This window comes from Hirundo rustica, chromosome 20 (assembly GCF_015227805.2).
Source record: "Hirundo rustica isolate bHirRus1 chromosome 20, bHirRus1.pri.v3, whole genome shotgun sequence".
Taxonomy (NCBI): domain Eukaryota; kingdom Metazoa; phylum Chordata; class Aves; order Passeriformes; family Hirundinidae; genus Hirundo; species Hirundo rustica.
This window is the reverse complement of record NC_053469.1, coordinates 9,131,577-9,147,395: the sequence shown is the minus strand read 5'-3', so window position 1 is coordinate 9,147,395 and position 15,819 is coordinate 9,131,577. Positions and strand designations below refer to the sequence as shown.

General features: G+C 52.4%; 1 protein-coding gene across 17 annotated transcripts in view; it reads left to right on the top strand.

The window, feature by feature from the left end:
- LOC120761667 (histone-lysine N-methyltransferase EHMT1) overlaps positions 1-15,819 on the top strand; it is a 120,194-nt gene that overhangs the window by 78,093 nt on the left and 26,282 nt on the right. For 13 of the 17 annotated variants that reach the window (XM_040083159.2, XM_040083161.2, XM_040083163.2 and 10 more), the window contains 8 exons: positions 679-815; positions 1,963-2,151; positions 3,087-3,167; positions 5,155-5,275; positions 7,050-7,181; positions 9,892-10,037; positions 12,911-13,054; positions 14,809-15,035. In XM_040083159.2, the coding sequence (XP_039939093.1) occupies positions 679-815; positions 1,963-2,151; positions 3,087-3,167; positions 5,155-5,275; positions 7,050-7,181; positions 9,892-10,037; positions 12,911-13,054; positions 14,809-15,035 (1,177 nt within the window). The remainder of the gene's footprint in view (positions 1-678; positions 816-1,962; positions 2,152-3,086; positions 3,168-5,154; positions 5,276-7,049; positions 7,182-9,891; positions 10,038-12,910; positions 13,055-14,808; positions 15,036-15,819) is intronic. The other 4 variants (XM_040083173.2, XM_040083171.2, XM_040083174.2 and 1 more) reach the window with 1 other exon arrangement.

Genomic DNA, 15,819 nt, shown 5'->3' with positions numbered 1-15,819 from the left:
TTGCTTCCATTGTCAGTCGTTATTGGTGGCCTTGCAGTCTCAGTTTGAGCAATTGGATCCCATTCAGCCTCCTACAACATCAGCAGCACTGCCAAATGCAGGATAATTTAAGGATTTGATGCTGTGTGTGCTGATGGAGGGGCCAGGAATGTGCAGAGGGCTCTCAGAGTTTGGGAAGCTCTGCAGCCCTGGCAGGAAGCTCTTTGTGTGTCTGCACATCTCTGTGTGTTGTCATCTTCTGCTTGACTTGTAAATAAATCAGTTGGAGTGGGAAGTTTTCTCAGATCCTGTCCTCAGGTGTGATTTCGTAGAATCACAGAAGGTTTGGGTTGGAAGGGACATTTTGGATCTCACTCCACCCCCAGCCATGGCAGGGACACCTCCCACTGTCCCAGGCTGCTCCAAGCCCCAGTGTCCAGCCTGACCTTGGGCACTGCCAGGGATCCAGGGGCAGCCACAGCTGCTCTGGGCACCCTGTGCCAGGCCCTGCCCACCCTGCCAGGGAACAATTCCTGCCCAATCTCCCATCCAGCCCTGCCCTCTGGCAGTGGAATCCATTCCCTGTGTCCTGTCCCTCCAGGCCTTTATCCAAAGTCCCTCCCCAGTGCAGCCCCTGCTCTCTATCCCTTCTTTTCATTCCTGAGCAAACTTTGGGTTCCTCGTGCTTCTCTTTTCCAGCTGCTGCAGTATCTCGGAAGAAAAAACGGAGAATGGGAACCTATAGCCTGGTTCCCAAGAAAAAGACCAAAGTGTTAAAACAGAGAACAATGATAGAGATGTTTAAGAGCATAACTCATTCCTCTGTGGGTGCCAAGGTAAGGGCAGCACTGCACGTGTTTGTTGTCACTTACATGTCCCTTTTTTTGGGCACCAAACCCATATGGAGGTGTGTTACCCTGGTTTTTCTGAGTTTTTCTGAGCCTTTTGATTTTCTTAAATGGAGTCATCTTTTTAGTTATTGTACAATATTAAGCGCAGTTTTCGATCTTTTCCCACAGATGTAACATAAACAAATCCTTTGTTTTTCATTCTCTGTCCTTTGTTTGCATATTTCTAACCTGAAAACAATTGTAACTGACAATTCGTCTGGCCACTGAGGCTGAGGGGTGGAAACCCCAAAAAGCCAATCTTCTGCTAGACCCACAAATGTATAAAAAGTAAGAAATAAACGAAGGGGTTTCCTCTCTCCGCTCTCTTAGCTGGGAGCTGGTTCAGAAGGACCTCTGCCTTATGAAAATCCCTTGTCTCCGTGTGACTGCTTTGTGTGTCCCGGTGACAGAGGTGCAGGGATGTGCTGGCTCGTTGGGATCAACATCTTCCTCTGGCAGCAGCTTCCTGCCCAGAGCAGCCTTGCTGCTTTGGGAATGTCTGTTCCAGAGTGGCTGTTCGGATACCAGCTCCTAAACAAACTTTTTCCAATGAATGTTTCTGTTCCCTTCTGTCCTGTGACTCCTGGGCAACTGGAGAGATTTCAAGCATGTCCCTTTTTCTTTTGGTCCTCAAGGTCTCGTGTTGTTGCTTGAGGCTATACGGAAAAACACTTGTAAAAGTTGCTTATGAAAGTTTAGACACGGACTCACTCCTTATTAAATTCTGTTTTTGCTGTGACCTATGTCCTGAAGTTTTGATCCTAGAATTCAAGAACAGTGCTGGGATTTCAAGGAGTGATATGAAATTCCCAATGTGATGTAACTTCCTTTTCCATTCCCTAGAAACCTCCCTTGCATCGCTGGTGGAGCTGCCCCTCCCTGTTGGAGTGGGCTTCTCCTCCCCTAGCACCCTGTGCCGCCATGGGAGTCTGGAAGCACTCCCTGTGTCCAGCAGGGTGAGGTGACACAAGGCAGGAGCTCTGGAGGGACACACAGGAGCTTTAGGGCTCCAAGCACAGAGGAGAATCTGGGACGGATGCAGCCGCTCTGTCCCAGGAATTGATGTTGTCTTTGTGTCTTGGCTGGCTTCCAGAGTGACAAGGACCTGGGGGATGGCAGCCCTCACGTGAACGGGGAAAGCATCGATGTGGACTCTGAGGAGGAGGACTCGGATGAGCTGGAGGAGGAGGATGACCATGGAGCAGATCAGGTGCCCGGGTTTCCTGTGGATGACAACAGGACCTCCAAGGACAGCGTGTCCGACATAGACAACGCCAGGAAGGTGATTGCTGTGCCCTGAGGGGCAGCGTGGGGCACTGCTGGGGTGTCGGGGGTAGGAGGGGCACGGATTGAGGCGAGTTCTAGGTTTTATTTCACCTGCAAGACGGCAGAAGGATCAGCAAGGGCAGAGAGGCTCTTTGGTGACCGTTTCCTGCTTCCCATTGCACCTGTGAGGGTCTCCCCACCTCCCCCCCAGTTCCAGCCGCACACAGTTCTGGGATCCACTCTGCAGAGCCCCCACCACATGTAGTTCTGGAATTCCCTGAACCGATAGGAGACATCTTCCCAGTCTTGCTTGGGAAAGCACTAAAATAATCTACTTGCCTTTTCCCCCCCAAATTTTGACACACAGTACAGGCATGAGGCTGGTTGGGGATTATCAAACAAATTGAAATTTAATTGGAAAACTTTATTCTGGAGCCAAATTTTTTAGGTTTTTTTTTTTCTCCTCCTGCCGTCCCCACGGATGTTTTGTGATGTGATTGGAGCTCATTGAGCTCAGTGCATGTGCAGGTTGGGGCTGGGGGTGCTCTGATGTGTGTGGGGCACAGCAGGGATCAGCAGGGTGCTGGGGGATGCTCAGCTGGGATCAGCAGGGTGCTGGGGGATGCTCAGTAGGGATCAGCAGGGTGCTGGGTGCTGGGGGATGCTCAGCAGGGTGCTGGGTGCTGGGGGATGCTCAGCTGGGATCAGCTGGGTGCTGGGGGATGCTCAGCTGGGATCAGCAGGGTGCTGGGTGCTGGGGGATGCTCAGCAGGGATCAGCAGGGTGCTGGGTGCTGGGGGATGCTCAGCAGGGATCAGCAGGGTGCTGGGGGATGCTCAGCAGGGATCAGCAGGGTGCTGGGTGATGCTCAGCTGGGTGCTGGGGGATGCTCTGTTTTGGGACACCCGACCTGACTGACCCGTTCTGTTCTTGGGTGAATGGTGGCTGCAGATCGATGATGGCGAGTCTGAGGAAGAGCAGGAGTCTGTAGAATCTGGGGAGGAGGAGGAGGATGGAGACGAGTCCGACTTGGTAAGCAGGGCTGCTGAATGTGTTTTTCAGCCCGTGGCCTGTTGATAATAATTTTTCCCCTTTGCACTGCTGCCAGAAAGAGAGAGAGAGAGAGAGCGCGAAGCCAAAGCGGTGCAGTTTCGAGTCTCCTTGACAAACTCATTCCCTGAAACCACCCACACACGGAGTATTGTTTTCCACAAGGTGCTTAACCTTGATCCGTGGCACAATTAATTGCTTTCTGATGCTAACTAATGAGCTTTTGTTGTTTTCAACAAGGTGTTGACTGCTTTTAATCATTCGAATGTTAGCAGAGGTGTTTAAGGGTGCTTGAGTTCCTCAGATGCGCAGTTGGAACGTGGTAGGAGCCAGCAAAGCTTTCTCACCGACCTGAACTTCTGCTGGGGTTGTTCCCAGATTGGCCCAGCCCACAGCCTAAATTCACTGTTCCTGATGAGCAGCTCTTAGCAGAGAGACAAACAGCACTCAGACAGACAGACACTCTCCCTGGGACCTCGGCCATACAGCACCGGGTCGAGACTTTCAGCAGCTGGGGATTTCTAATTTTTATTTTTAGACAGTTGGTGAAGAGAACCTGGTGATTTTTTAATTGAAACTGTTTGTTGTTTGTCTCTGTCGGCCTCCCTCCCCTTTCCTTCAAGGCTGTCTTTCCACAGAAGAGTTGAGGAACCAGCATTTAAGGCACCCCAACTCTTCAGTCACCTTGAGAAAACTCTTGATGTTTTGAGCTGAAGGTAGAATCCCGCACACAAAACACATCGAGTGAATCACTGAAGCTCTTTAGGGTCTTGTTCCCCGTGCTCTGACGCTCCAGGAGCCCGGGAGGGGCAGGGGCTGTGCAGCCTGTGCCTGTTTTGGCAGCCGAGGCCAGTCTGTTGTGTTATTCCACACCAAGGCTGGGGCTGGGGCTCACATCCAAACTCCCAGGTGGGATCTCCACATCCTGCACAGAGCTTTGGGCTCTGCTGAGTCACTCAGCTCCGGGCAGGACTGGCTCACACACAGAGCTCTCTCTGTTGGGGTAAAGCTGCTGAGCCCACGCTCCGGGGTTTGGGGCAGCACAGACACCCTGGAGAGGCAGGGCTCAGCTCCATGTGTTCCTCACTGGGAGAGCAGGGCCTGGCACAGCTGCCACTGGGGGTAGGGCCTGATCCAGCTGCTGGTAGTGGTACCAGGAGGTTTTTCCAAGGCTTTGCTGGCAGCTGGATGAGAATCAGGAGCCGACAGTTTCAGTCTGAACATGAGTTTTATGATTGATGCATTAAACCCTGGCAGGCTTGGGGTGCCTGATTCCTGTTCTGATGTTGACTTTGAAACCCCACCCCAGACAACTGCATTTTTTTTTCAAACCAAAACCCCGAGTCTGTTGAGATTCATACATGTGGCTGAGTGTTTGCTGCATGATTGGTCTGTGCTGCCCTGTGCCTGGCCCAGGGAGGGGGCTGCTCTGCTGCTCTACGGTTCAGTTCCCCTGGGTCCACTCCAGCCCTGCCAGGTGGCTCCTCAAGTGCAAAGTGGGGGTTTTTGTGGAGAAAGAAGAATATTTTAGTTTGAAAACCCAACTGCCAGAGTTCAAGAAGCGTTGAGACAGCCCTCTGAGGAGCAGGGTGGGGTGTTTGTGCAGGACCAGGAGCTGGACTTGGTGATCTTTGTGGGTCCCTTCCAGCTCAGGATACTCTGTGATTCTACAATTATTTTCTGGGAGAAGCTGGAAGCGTGCACGCGCCTCCCCACTTGCAGTGCTGCTCATGAGCGTGGCGTGAGGGCCTCCATGGAAGAGAAAGTGCAGCCTGCCCTGCTGAACTGACAGGAAATCCACCCACACGTGTGCCTGAGTTTCCTTTTCAGAGCTATAAAGGCATCTTAGCAGCCCCTGGTTTCAAAGCCCTGGTCCTTCTCACACAGCTCGAGCTGGGTGAGGGCTGTTCCACAGAGGGGCCCTGGTGCCACCATGCCTGACGTGCACGTGGCCTCTCTGGTTCTTCAGAGCTCCGAGTCCAGTGTCAAGAAGAAGCTGCTGAAGAGGAAAGGGAAGACGGACAGTCCGTGGCTGAAACCCACCCGCAAGAGGAGGCGGAGGAATAAAAAGAAACAAGGCGGTGTGCTAGGTAATTGGTGGGGTTCTGTTCCTTCATTCCACCCCAGGCGGCCTTCCAGCTGCAGGGGGAAGAGCCTGAGGCCTGTAAGTCTGCAGGGCTCACTCTTCCTTCCTGAGGCTGGGCTGTGTGATGAGCCAGGCTGTGAACTTCAGGCTGTGAACTTGCCCCTGACTGGCAGGAGCTGCTGGTGTCCCTGTAACAGCAGAACACGTGGCTTTGTCCTTGGAATGCTGGAGCAATTTTATTTTCTTAATGAATCCTTTTCTTTTAGAATATCCAAAAAAAGGGCCTCATGGGCTTTACAAAAAGGAGGAGTTTTTTATGGGGAGATAGTGAGAGGACAAGGGGAATGGCTTCAGACTGCAAGATGGGGAATTGATGTTACCTATGCAGGAGAAATTGTTCCCTGGCAGGGTGGGCAGGGCCTGGCACAGGGTGCCCAGAGCAGCTGTGGGTGCCCCTGGATCCCTGGCAGTGCCCAAGGCCATGCTGGACACTGGGGCTGGGAGCAGCCTGGGACAGTGGGAGGTGTCCCTGCCATGGCAGGGGTGGAGTGAGATGAGATTTAAGGTCCCATCCAACTCAAACCAGTCAGGGATTCTGTGATGTGTGTCCATGTGGACACGTTTAGATGCAGAAGGAAAAGAAAGAACCACCCTGGAGTGGTGCTCCATTGCTTTTGTGTGGATGCTTGTGCAGGTAAAAGAAAATGTGCAGGTTGGCTTTGCTCCTTGTGGAACAACCACAACATTTGGAAGGAGCTGCCTGGGGCCCATCTCAGGTGTGGGTGCTGTTCAGGGGGTCCCTCCTGTTTGTCCAGAGTCACTGAGCACCAAAGAAGGCTTCAGTGAGCTCTGGTGAGAGGTGAGGAGATGCAGGAGTGCAGGCTGGATGTGATGCTGCTTCTTTGGGGAAGGTAACAACGTAGGAGAGATAAAGTGGACAGTGCAGCTGTGCCTTCAGCCTCATTGCTGAGGTTTCATACATCCCCTGCCACCAAAGGGTTTATTTTTATTCTTCTGGGTTGGCTAATTCAATGCAAAAAGGTCATTTTTGTATCAGCAGCTTTTTGGTATTTCTGAGTGAATTGACCATTTTTCAGCCCCTGCTCTGTGCCTGGGCTCTGTCACTCACCTGGCTGGCTCCTCTTCCTCCAGGATACCGTAGGGACTCTTGGTCCCTGTCACAGAAAGTACCAATTCTTCATTTCAGATGCAGACTGGTTTTCTGCCCCTTTGGTAAAGGTGGCAGCTGGTCTTGAAGGGTAACCAAACTCTCTTGGCCAAGCTGGACTGGCAGAAGCAAACCAGGAGAGAAGGTGAAGCCAGGGGAGTGCAGAGACACACTCTCAATTCCCTCTCAGGCTCTGAGGACTCTCCCACAATCTCTTCCCAGCAGCAGCTCTGTTCACTTAGAGGCAGAACTTGACTTTTTTGTGTTTCCTCTCGCACTAAACTGGATGTCACCTGTCTCACCCTCCTCTGAGGTGCAGTTGGCTGTGCCTGCCCAGCGTGTACCTGAGCCCTGTGCAGCAGGCTGGGGGCAGGAGGATGCTCAGGCCCTGCTTCATCCCTTCCTTGTGCCCTCACTGAGGTGGAACTCATCTCATTTATTCCTTTCCTCATCTCCTGCCTGGGTGGAGGTGGAAGCTCAGTGTGACCAGAGCAGTGCCCAGCCATGCCCGGATGTGGTGTTGGCACATTCCGTGTGCCCTGCGCTCCTGGTTCCCACAGGGAGCCTGTGCAGCCTGCGGGGTCTGTGTAAATCCCCTGTTCCCATCCAGGTGCTGAAGCCTACAAAGCCTCGCTGGGCAGCAGGGAGGGCCCTGGCCAGGAGAACAGCATGGAGTACATGGAGGTGTCCCTGGATTCCCTGGATCTCCGGGTGAAGGGGATCCTCTCCTCGCCAGTGGGAGGTGAGTGCCGGGGCTGGCTTTGAGGTGGGGATTGGGTTGGGGTTGAGGTTGGGTCAGGATTGGGGCTGGTTTGGGGGTCAGGGCTGGTTTTGTGTCTGAGTTTGGATTTGGGGTCAGGTTTGGGGTTGGGGTCAGGGCTGGGTTTGGGGTCTGGTTTGAATTTGAGTGTGGGGCCAGGTTTGGGGTCGGGACTGTGTTTGGGGGTCAGGTTTGAGGTCAGGGTTGTGTTTGGGGTCAGGGTTGTGTTTGGTGTCAGGTTTGGATTTGGGGTCAGGGTTGTGTTTGGTGTCAGGTTTGGATTTGGGATCGGGTTTGGGATCAGGGTTGTGTTTGGTGTCAGTTTTGGTGTCAGGTTTGAATTTGGGGTTGGGTTTGGGATCAGGGTTGTGTTTGGTGTCAGGTTTGGATTTGGGGTCAGGTTTGGGGTCAGGGTTGTGTTTGGTGTCAGGTTTGTATTTGGGGTCAGGTTTGGGGTCAGGGCTGTGTTTGGTGTCAGGTTTGGATTTGGGGTCGCGTTTGGGGTCCCTTTGTTCCGCGGGCGGCGCCGTGTGGGGCCCCGGCTGCCCCCTGGCGGCCACAGAGCGCGCGGAGCAACGGGAATGTTGGGATTGGGATGGGATCGGGGTGAGGATGAGGGTTGGGGATGAGATTGGGATTAGGGGTGAGGATGAGGGATGGGGATGAGATTGGGATTAGGGGTGAGGATGAGGGATGGGGATGAGATTGGGATTAGGGGTGAGGATGAGGGATGGGGATGAGATTGGGATTAGGGGTGAGGATGAGGGATGGGGATGAGATTGGGATTAGGGGTGAGGATGAGGGATGGGGATGAGGATAGGGATGAGGATGAGGGATGGGGATGAGGGTAGGGATGAGGATGAGGGATGGGGATGAGGGTAGGGATGAGGATAGATACGGGAGTGGGTTGGGGATGGGACTGACTGGGATGAAGATAGGAATAGGTCTGGAATGGGCTTGGGGCTGGGCTGGGGGTGAGCATGAAGATAAGGATGGGCTGGGATAGAAATGGGGATGGATTTGGAATGAGGTGAGGCTGGGGATGTTGGTGAGGACAGGGAGGGTGCTGGGGTGGAATGAGGGTGTGGATAGATCCCAGTTCCAGTGAGGAGCGTTAGCTCGGGAATATTCTCTCCAAGGTACTGCCCCAGCCCTCCTGTCCCTCTCAGCAGCTCCCCTCCATTCCCTGAAATGTGCTGATTCAGCATCCCTCAGAACCGCTGCCACTGCCCCCTCAGGAATGGCTCATTCAGCCCTGGGAGAGGAGGGACTGGTGCTGCTCCTGGTGCTGAACTCTCCTCAGATCCGGCGTCCCCTGGCTGGACCTGCCCGTCTGTCCCCACTGCTCCCTCAGAGCTTGTCTGGCTCCTTTGATAGGGGCACATCAAAGAGAGGGTGGGAGCCTTCCCCACCAAGGGAGGGTCAGGAGGGATGAGGGATGCTTTCACCAGAGCCTCTGGATGTCAAACAGATTAGGGAAGTGACAGCTCAGAAAGCGAGGAATGAGCTTTGTGATTTGTGCTCCCAGAGAAAACTCTTAAACCTTTAAGATCTTGACAGGATTTTACATGAAAACAGCGAGGACTTTCCCTGGCCTTGTATGTCTTGAAATATCCCTTTGCTAGGCTTGGGCTTGCAACTTGTTGGCTCAAGGAATTCCTGACGGGATGAAAGGAGCTTGTGCTCGTCTGGCAGGTCAGAGCCACGGGCAGGGAGCTCTGGGGCAAGGCTGCCATTGCCAGGGCAGCTAAAGAGGAATCTCCCCCAGGGAGAAGTTAAATGTGCAAAACCTCACAGCAGGGTAACTCTCCATTCCCATTCAAAAGCTTGAAAAACAGCAGCAAGCTTCCTTCTCAGTCAGTCCTGGGATGCTGCAGGGTGAACCAGCCCGAAGCACAAAGGCTCCTGTGCTGCAAACATTGCAGACATGGTTTGGTGCAGGACTGGGGGAGGAGGGTAGGACTGGAATCAACCCCTTGTCAGTGTTTGGCAGTTTTGGGTATCCCAGTGATTGATTTAAATCCAGAGGAACTGCAGGAGTATTCCCACAGTGAGCCCCTCAAAAGCCCTCATCCACCTTTCCGTAGGTTTGTAAGTGTTCAACATCTGAGAGGAGATGAGGAAAAGGCAAGAACATCAGAGCATCTTGCTGCTTTCTTTTGCCTGGTTTGTTCTCTTTCCAAAATAAATAATTCTTGGTTGGCTGACACCAAACAGTCCCAGGAATTTTGTTTTCCCATCTGTGTAGTAAGCCTTTGCAAACAGGAATTTGTGCTTTCCTGATCATCTCTATTTATCACTCCACTGCCTATTCAAATTTCCAGCTCTGTGTGGTTTCCTACAAATTTCCTGGTGCCAGAGCCCAGCGTTGTGGGGAGGGGAGAGAGGCTGATAAAAACCTGCACCTCATTGCTTTGCCTTTGTGAGGTTTTCTCAGAAGAAGCTGATCTGAACGTATCACCCCTGATTCCAGCACAGTCAGCTGAGTGTGGCTGGGCTGGGAAAAGCACGGGAGGCTTTTGCAAACTCCAGCTGCTGTAAAAGGGTCTCTTTTACAGGATGGTGCTAAAGCCTGGAGAGCGTTGCAGGACATGCGAGGGGAAGATGTCACAGGATGTGGCTGGTGTTGATGGGCTGGATCCTTTCTCCTGGAAGGAAACTCGAGTTGATTCAGTGGTTTTCTGTGCCCCAGGTCTCTCCAATGGCCCTGAAGCAATGGAGGTGGATGGTCTCCAGGAGGTGCCCCTGTGTAGCTGTCGAATGGAAACCCCCAAAAGCAGAGAGATCACCACGTTAGCCAACAACCAGTGCATGGCCACGGAGAGCGTGGATAACGAGGTAGGAGCCAGTCCTTCAGCTTCCCACGGCCTTTCCTGCTGAGGACAAGGCCATAAAGAGTGAAAAGCTGTGCCAGGAGCACGTGTGGGGTCACGCAGGGGCTCTGGGCCTGCCAGACTGGGACCCACGGGTGTGAGGAATGGCAGGGCCGGTGTCCCCCTCGCTCAGCTGAGGGCTCCAGCACTCTGGGCCTGTCACAGCCCCGGGCTGAGGCCACTGGGAAGGAGCAGCTGCTGTGTCTGCCTTGGGAGAGCCTCTGGGTGGGTCTCTCGGGCTTGTCCTGGCCCGTGTGGCTGGATGTGGTTGATGGAACATTCGCACTTCAGGCCAAATGGGCTCAAATACAGGAACCTGCATCGGAGGGAGAAAATCCAGTCAAGGATTGGAGCTGGTTTCCCTTGGCTACGAAGGAGCTGCTGCAAACCTTTCTGTGGCCAGGTGTTGAGTTCAGGAGCTTGGCATGGCCTCTGCTGCCCCAGCCTTCCTCTCTCGTCCTCTCTTTCTGTCCCAAAGCTTCCATGTCCTGGCAGCTCTGCAGCCCCAGGCCTGACTGCCTGGTGCGATTGCACTCGATGCCTTTGGGCCGGTCACAGCTGGGCTGGTTGGGCTCTGCTGGTTCCAGAAGTGTGGAAGGAAGTGGCAGAAGTGACTCCATTCCAAAATCTGGAAAGTGAGAACTGTAGGACAGGAATGTTCTTGATGGATTCTCCTTTTATTGGGAGGCACTTGGGTTTCTTTTCAGCTTCAGCCTCACTGCAGCACTCTGACACTCACTGGTGGTAGCACAAGGAGTGAGAATATCCCCAGTTCTCCTCTAGGATCCCAGGAGAAGGGACAAAGGGATAATCAGGTTTGTAGACCAGCTCTGCTTCTGTTACTATGTGCTGGTACCTGTAGAGAGAGGAATTTCCAAAGAATGGCAAAATTGATTCATTAAAGAGAAGATGTCCTGGGAGACTCATCAGAGAGAGGGGGGACCCCAGGGTTTCTAAACAAACACAAGGTGTGTGAAAGAATTCCTGCTCCTGGCTGTGGTGAGTTGACAGTTCTGTCCCTGGATAAATCACAGGGAGGAATAGCAAAGGCCATGCTTTATGTTAGATTCCTTTTAATAATGGGCTAAGTGACTCCGAGATGTTAGAGGAATATTGTATGTGTGAATAGTGGCTTCTCCAGACTGTCATGTCCTTGGAGAGTGTTATAAATAGTTATGAGCACCCTGCTGCACTCTCTAATGGTCGGAGAACACCAATTAATCATGTTGAACTTTTTTTAGAGTTTCTAACAAATAATAAAGTGTGGCATAACAGCGCAGGGTCTTCCTCACACAGGTAATGCAGTTTTCCACTTGCCAGTGGAATTTCCTCAGCTCAGTAAAATTTCTCCTCAGGAAAAGATCCTCTTGTGGCACCCCTGCAGCCCCTGGGGCGGTGACAGGGATCAGTCCAGCCAAGGTGTCCCAGCCACAGGAAATCTTTGCAGCTGGAATTTGGGAAAGCTGAATTGGAGATGCCGGGGCGAATGATGAGCCTAGGTTAAAATCAATTCTCTTTTCCCACAGGGGTTTTGCTTGTGCAGGAGTGGAATTGAAAAAAAAAAAAAAAATTAGAGAAAAAGTTTAGTTTTGTTGAGAAAAAGCAGCAAATCCTTGGCTGGAGCAGAGGGACAGTCCATGGCACAGAGTCCCTGACTGACTCTGTCATGGGGACAATAAATTCTCCACCTTCCCTCCAAGGGACCCTTCCTTGGAGCAGCCTTTCACCTTTATATTCCTAGTTTATAAATTCCCCTTGCCAGGATTTTGGGGAGAGCAAGATTACTGTCAAGGGGAACTTGAAGCAGAACCCAAAGAGTGTTGTGTCATGCTGGCAGGTGACAGCTGGGCTGGGACAGTGAGGTGGCTGTCGGAGGTGCTGATCCCTCTTGGTGCAGCAGAGCAAGGAACACTGGCTGGGAGCAGGGAACCCAAATCATGGAACAGGACACGGTGGGGCATGAGAAGGCATGGGGTGATAGGAAAAGGGGGGTGGCTTTAAGCTGAAGGAGGACAGGTGCAGAGTGGGAAGGAATTGTTCCCTGGGAGGGTAGAACTTCCCAGAGCAGCTGTGGCTGCCCCTGGATCCCTGGCAGTGTCCAAGGCCAGGTTGGACAGGATTTGGAGCAGCCAGGGATAGTGGAAGGTGTCCCTGCCCTCGGCAGGGTTTGGAATGGGATGAGCTTTGAGGTCCCTCCAACTCAAAACCATTCCATGCTTCTGTGATTCTCTGATTTTTAAGCCCAGAGCTGTAGCTTGGTGAAACCCTTTGGAAAACCTGCTCCAAACATGACTTTAGCTGAGCTCTCATGAAAGCCTGGCTCTTCATCCCTGTGGTCTGGGCAGGGGCCAGTGCTGGAACCAGTACAGACGATAACTTCCCTGGCAACGAGGAGCAATTATTTTTCCCTTTATCTTCCTGTGACTCGGAGTTTTGAGCAGTAACAAGATTTAGTGCGCATGGTCTCGTTCTCGTTGGTCACTGGCACCCGCTCTTCCTGGCAAGAGGAGAGTGTGTGTTGTGTGAGTCAGGCCCCTGGGACTGCCCCTCCTGCTGCTTGGCTGTTGCCTATTTCCAGTTACGATTCTGTTGTTGTCGTCGTCGCGAGGAACGGATGACTCGGGGTGCACATGCATGTTAGTTAGCAAATGATGCATTCCTTCCTGAGAGCAGCTCTCACAGCTTCCTGCTGCACTGCTAATGCTCTCTGGCACGCAGCTGAATCCCTGTGAAAAAGCCAGGCCTCCTCGAGGCAGCGTGCAGAACCTTCCTCGGCACAAGCGCAGGGAGTGTTGTGGTCTCCAGTAATTTCATTTCCTTTAATTTCTCCTGTTCCAGCTGGGCCGATGCACAAACAGTGTGGTTAAGTATGAACTGATGCGCCCGTCTAACAAAGTCCAGCTTTTGGTGCTGTGTGAGGACCATAGAGGGAGGATGGTGAAACACCAGTGTTGCCCTGGCTGTGGATACTTTTGCACTGCAGTAAGTCCGTGCTCTCGATCTAGGGAAGGGGGTACCTGTTGTGATAGCTGCAAGCTGAAGGTGGAGATGGTCCCTAAAGGGGTTTCCTGACTTCCTGGCATCAGCCCCACCTCGTTCCACAGCACGTCAGGAGGTGTTTTCAACAGGCATGTGTGTGAGGGTAGCTGAAATCATCGCCTTTATCTTCCTGGAGACCCCCAAGGGGTCTTCCTGAAGGGATTTCACATGCTGGAAGTCTTGCCTTTGGAATTTCTTTGGAACAAGGGTTTGTTGTTTTTCTTTCTGTGTACAGAGATCGATCACATCCAAAAAGTGTCTTAGCTTGGTTTGTAAATGAACCTGTGCCCCCATCTCTGTGTCCCCTCAGGATGGGGAGCCTGAGTGTTGGCACTGGACCAAGGCAGTGTTGGAGATCTCAATTAGGTTAGATATTAGGAAGATTTAATATTAGGAAGAAATTCTTCCCTGTGAGGGTGGTGAGGCCCTGGCACAGGGAAGAATTCCCTGTGAATTCTTCCCGGAGAAGCTGTGGCTGCCCCTGGATCCCTGGCAGTGCCCAAGGCCAGGCTGGACAGGGCTTGGAGCACTCTGGGATAGTGGGAAGTGTCCCTGCCCATGGCAGGGGGTGGAACCAGATGAGATTGAAGGTCTCTTCCAACTCAGACCTCTCTGTGATCTCCTGCTGCTTCTTCCACCTCCGCCACCGAGGCTTTTAAGGGACTTGGTGCAGTCCTGTAGTGGTCAGTGTCCTGCTTTGCCTGTGGATAAAGCTGAAGGCACCAACTGAGCCTCATGGAGTGAGGATGAGGCTTAATTGTGTGATGCTGGTATTTTTCAAGATGACTCAAGGAAAGATGCTGCAGTAGTCTCAAGCATTACTGTAGTGAATGGAGCCATCCTGGGTTTTCCTGCTGAGTCAAAGATCATTTAGAAGATAAAATCCTCAAAACCCTTCAAAGCACTTTGCAAAGCTGAGCTAGAGTTAATTAGCTTGCTTAGGAGGACTGAACTCAGGAGAAGAGGGGGTTTCACTGGCCTTTCCTTGCACTCTCTTCCATCTTCCAGTGCTGTGTGCTGAGAGGTGTTCACAGCTCACAGAGGTGAACCTGGAGTGTTTGTCTGTGCCACCCATCACCAACCCAGAGCACAGCAGGGCTTCAGGCAGCACCAACACCACAGGCAGGGAGTTCTGGGGCCCTGCACAGCAGTGCAGGGACTTTGCTAGAAAGGGAAAACAGTTTTGAGAGGAATTGCCCAGTTTGTTGCATGAGCAGTCAGCTTGTTTGGGTTAATTAGGCTGGTCCAGGCAGAAGAGTCACGTAATTTGGGTTGCAACGACAGATTCATGCAGATTCTTGAAAGCTTTGTGTGCAGCTGTGTTTCAGGTAGTTTTAATGCTGGCTCAGCACAGGTCTGAAGTTTTCTTTTCCAGTTTTGGGGGCGTCCTTACAGTGCACTGGCACTTCTAGAGACAGAAGCGAGAACGTCAAGCGTTAGAGGGAAGAGCTGGAAATCGGGACTTCTTTGTTCTGTTTCCCAAGCACAATTCAAAAATCTTGCTTTGCAGTCCTTAACCAAGTGAGTTTTTCCCCCTTTACCTTGGTTTTGTTCTCTTCTAAAGAAGTGGCAGTGCTTGCTTTACTGTACTGGACGCAGCAGGGCCGAGAGAGGTGGTGAGAGGAGTGGCATGGAGCGTGTGAAGGGGCGAGGACGGGCCGAGCCGGGGCTGAATTCCTTCTCTGTGGTTTTTTAAGGGCACTTTCATGGAGTGTCAGCCCGAGAGCAGCATCTCCCACCGCTTCCACAAGAGCTGTGCCTCGCAGGTCAACGACACCAGCTACTGCCCTCACTGCGGGGAGGAGGCCTCCAAGGCCAAGGAGGTGACGATAGCCAAGGCTGACACCACCTCCACGGTGTCCCTGAGCTACGAGCAGCAGAAACCGGCGGCTCTGGAGGGCAGGGCCGACACCACCACGGGGAGGTGAGCTCGGGAGCACGGGGGGATCGCAGACAAAGCCAGAGCGGGCTTTGCTTCGAATGCTTGGGCTCCTCCTGAGGAGCTGAGTGCTGCCTGGGCCGGCTCAGCTGCAGGGATCTGCAGGGGTGTTCGTGTCGCTCGCTGCAGAGGCTCTGGAGGTTTGGGGCGGTTCAGGAGTTAAACCATTCCTTCCTCTTTTTGGTAGGAATGGAATAATAGTGGAATTAGTTGATGTGGCCAGGTTTGCTAAGTGACAGCTCCTGACTCGCACCCACAAGCACAAGTGCAAAGGGAGGAGTGTCACCGAGACACACAAAGAAATCACACGCAGACAAGAGATTTTCGCAGAGGTTCTTCGGATCCAGCTCCCAGCTGAAAGAGCGGAGAGAAGAGAGCCCCTTTGTTTATTCTTTTACTTTTTATACATTTGTGGGTCTAGCAGAAGATTGGCTTTTTGGGGTTTCCACCCCTCAGCCTCAGTGGCCAGACCAATTGTCAGTTACAATTGTTTTCAGATTAGAAATATGCAAACAAAGGACAGAGAATGAAAAACAAAGGATTTGTTTATATTACTTCAGTGGGAAAGGTAGAAAACTGCTCTGATATTCTACAGTAACTAAAAGATCTGACTCCATTTATGAAAATCAAAAGGCTAATAAAGAAACTCAGAAAAACCAGGGTAACAGAGGAGGAAAACACGAATCAAACCAGCCCTGTGTTTCACTGTGCTCTGACTTCCCATCCCACCTGGCCTTGTTTAGGTGCTTTAAGACTTTTCCCATGTGCT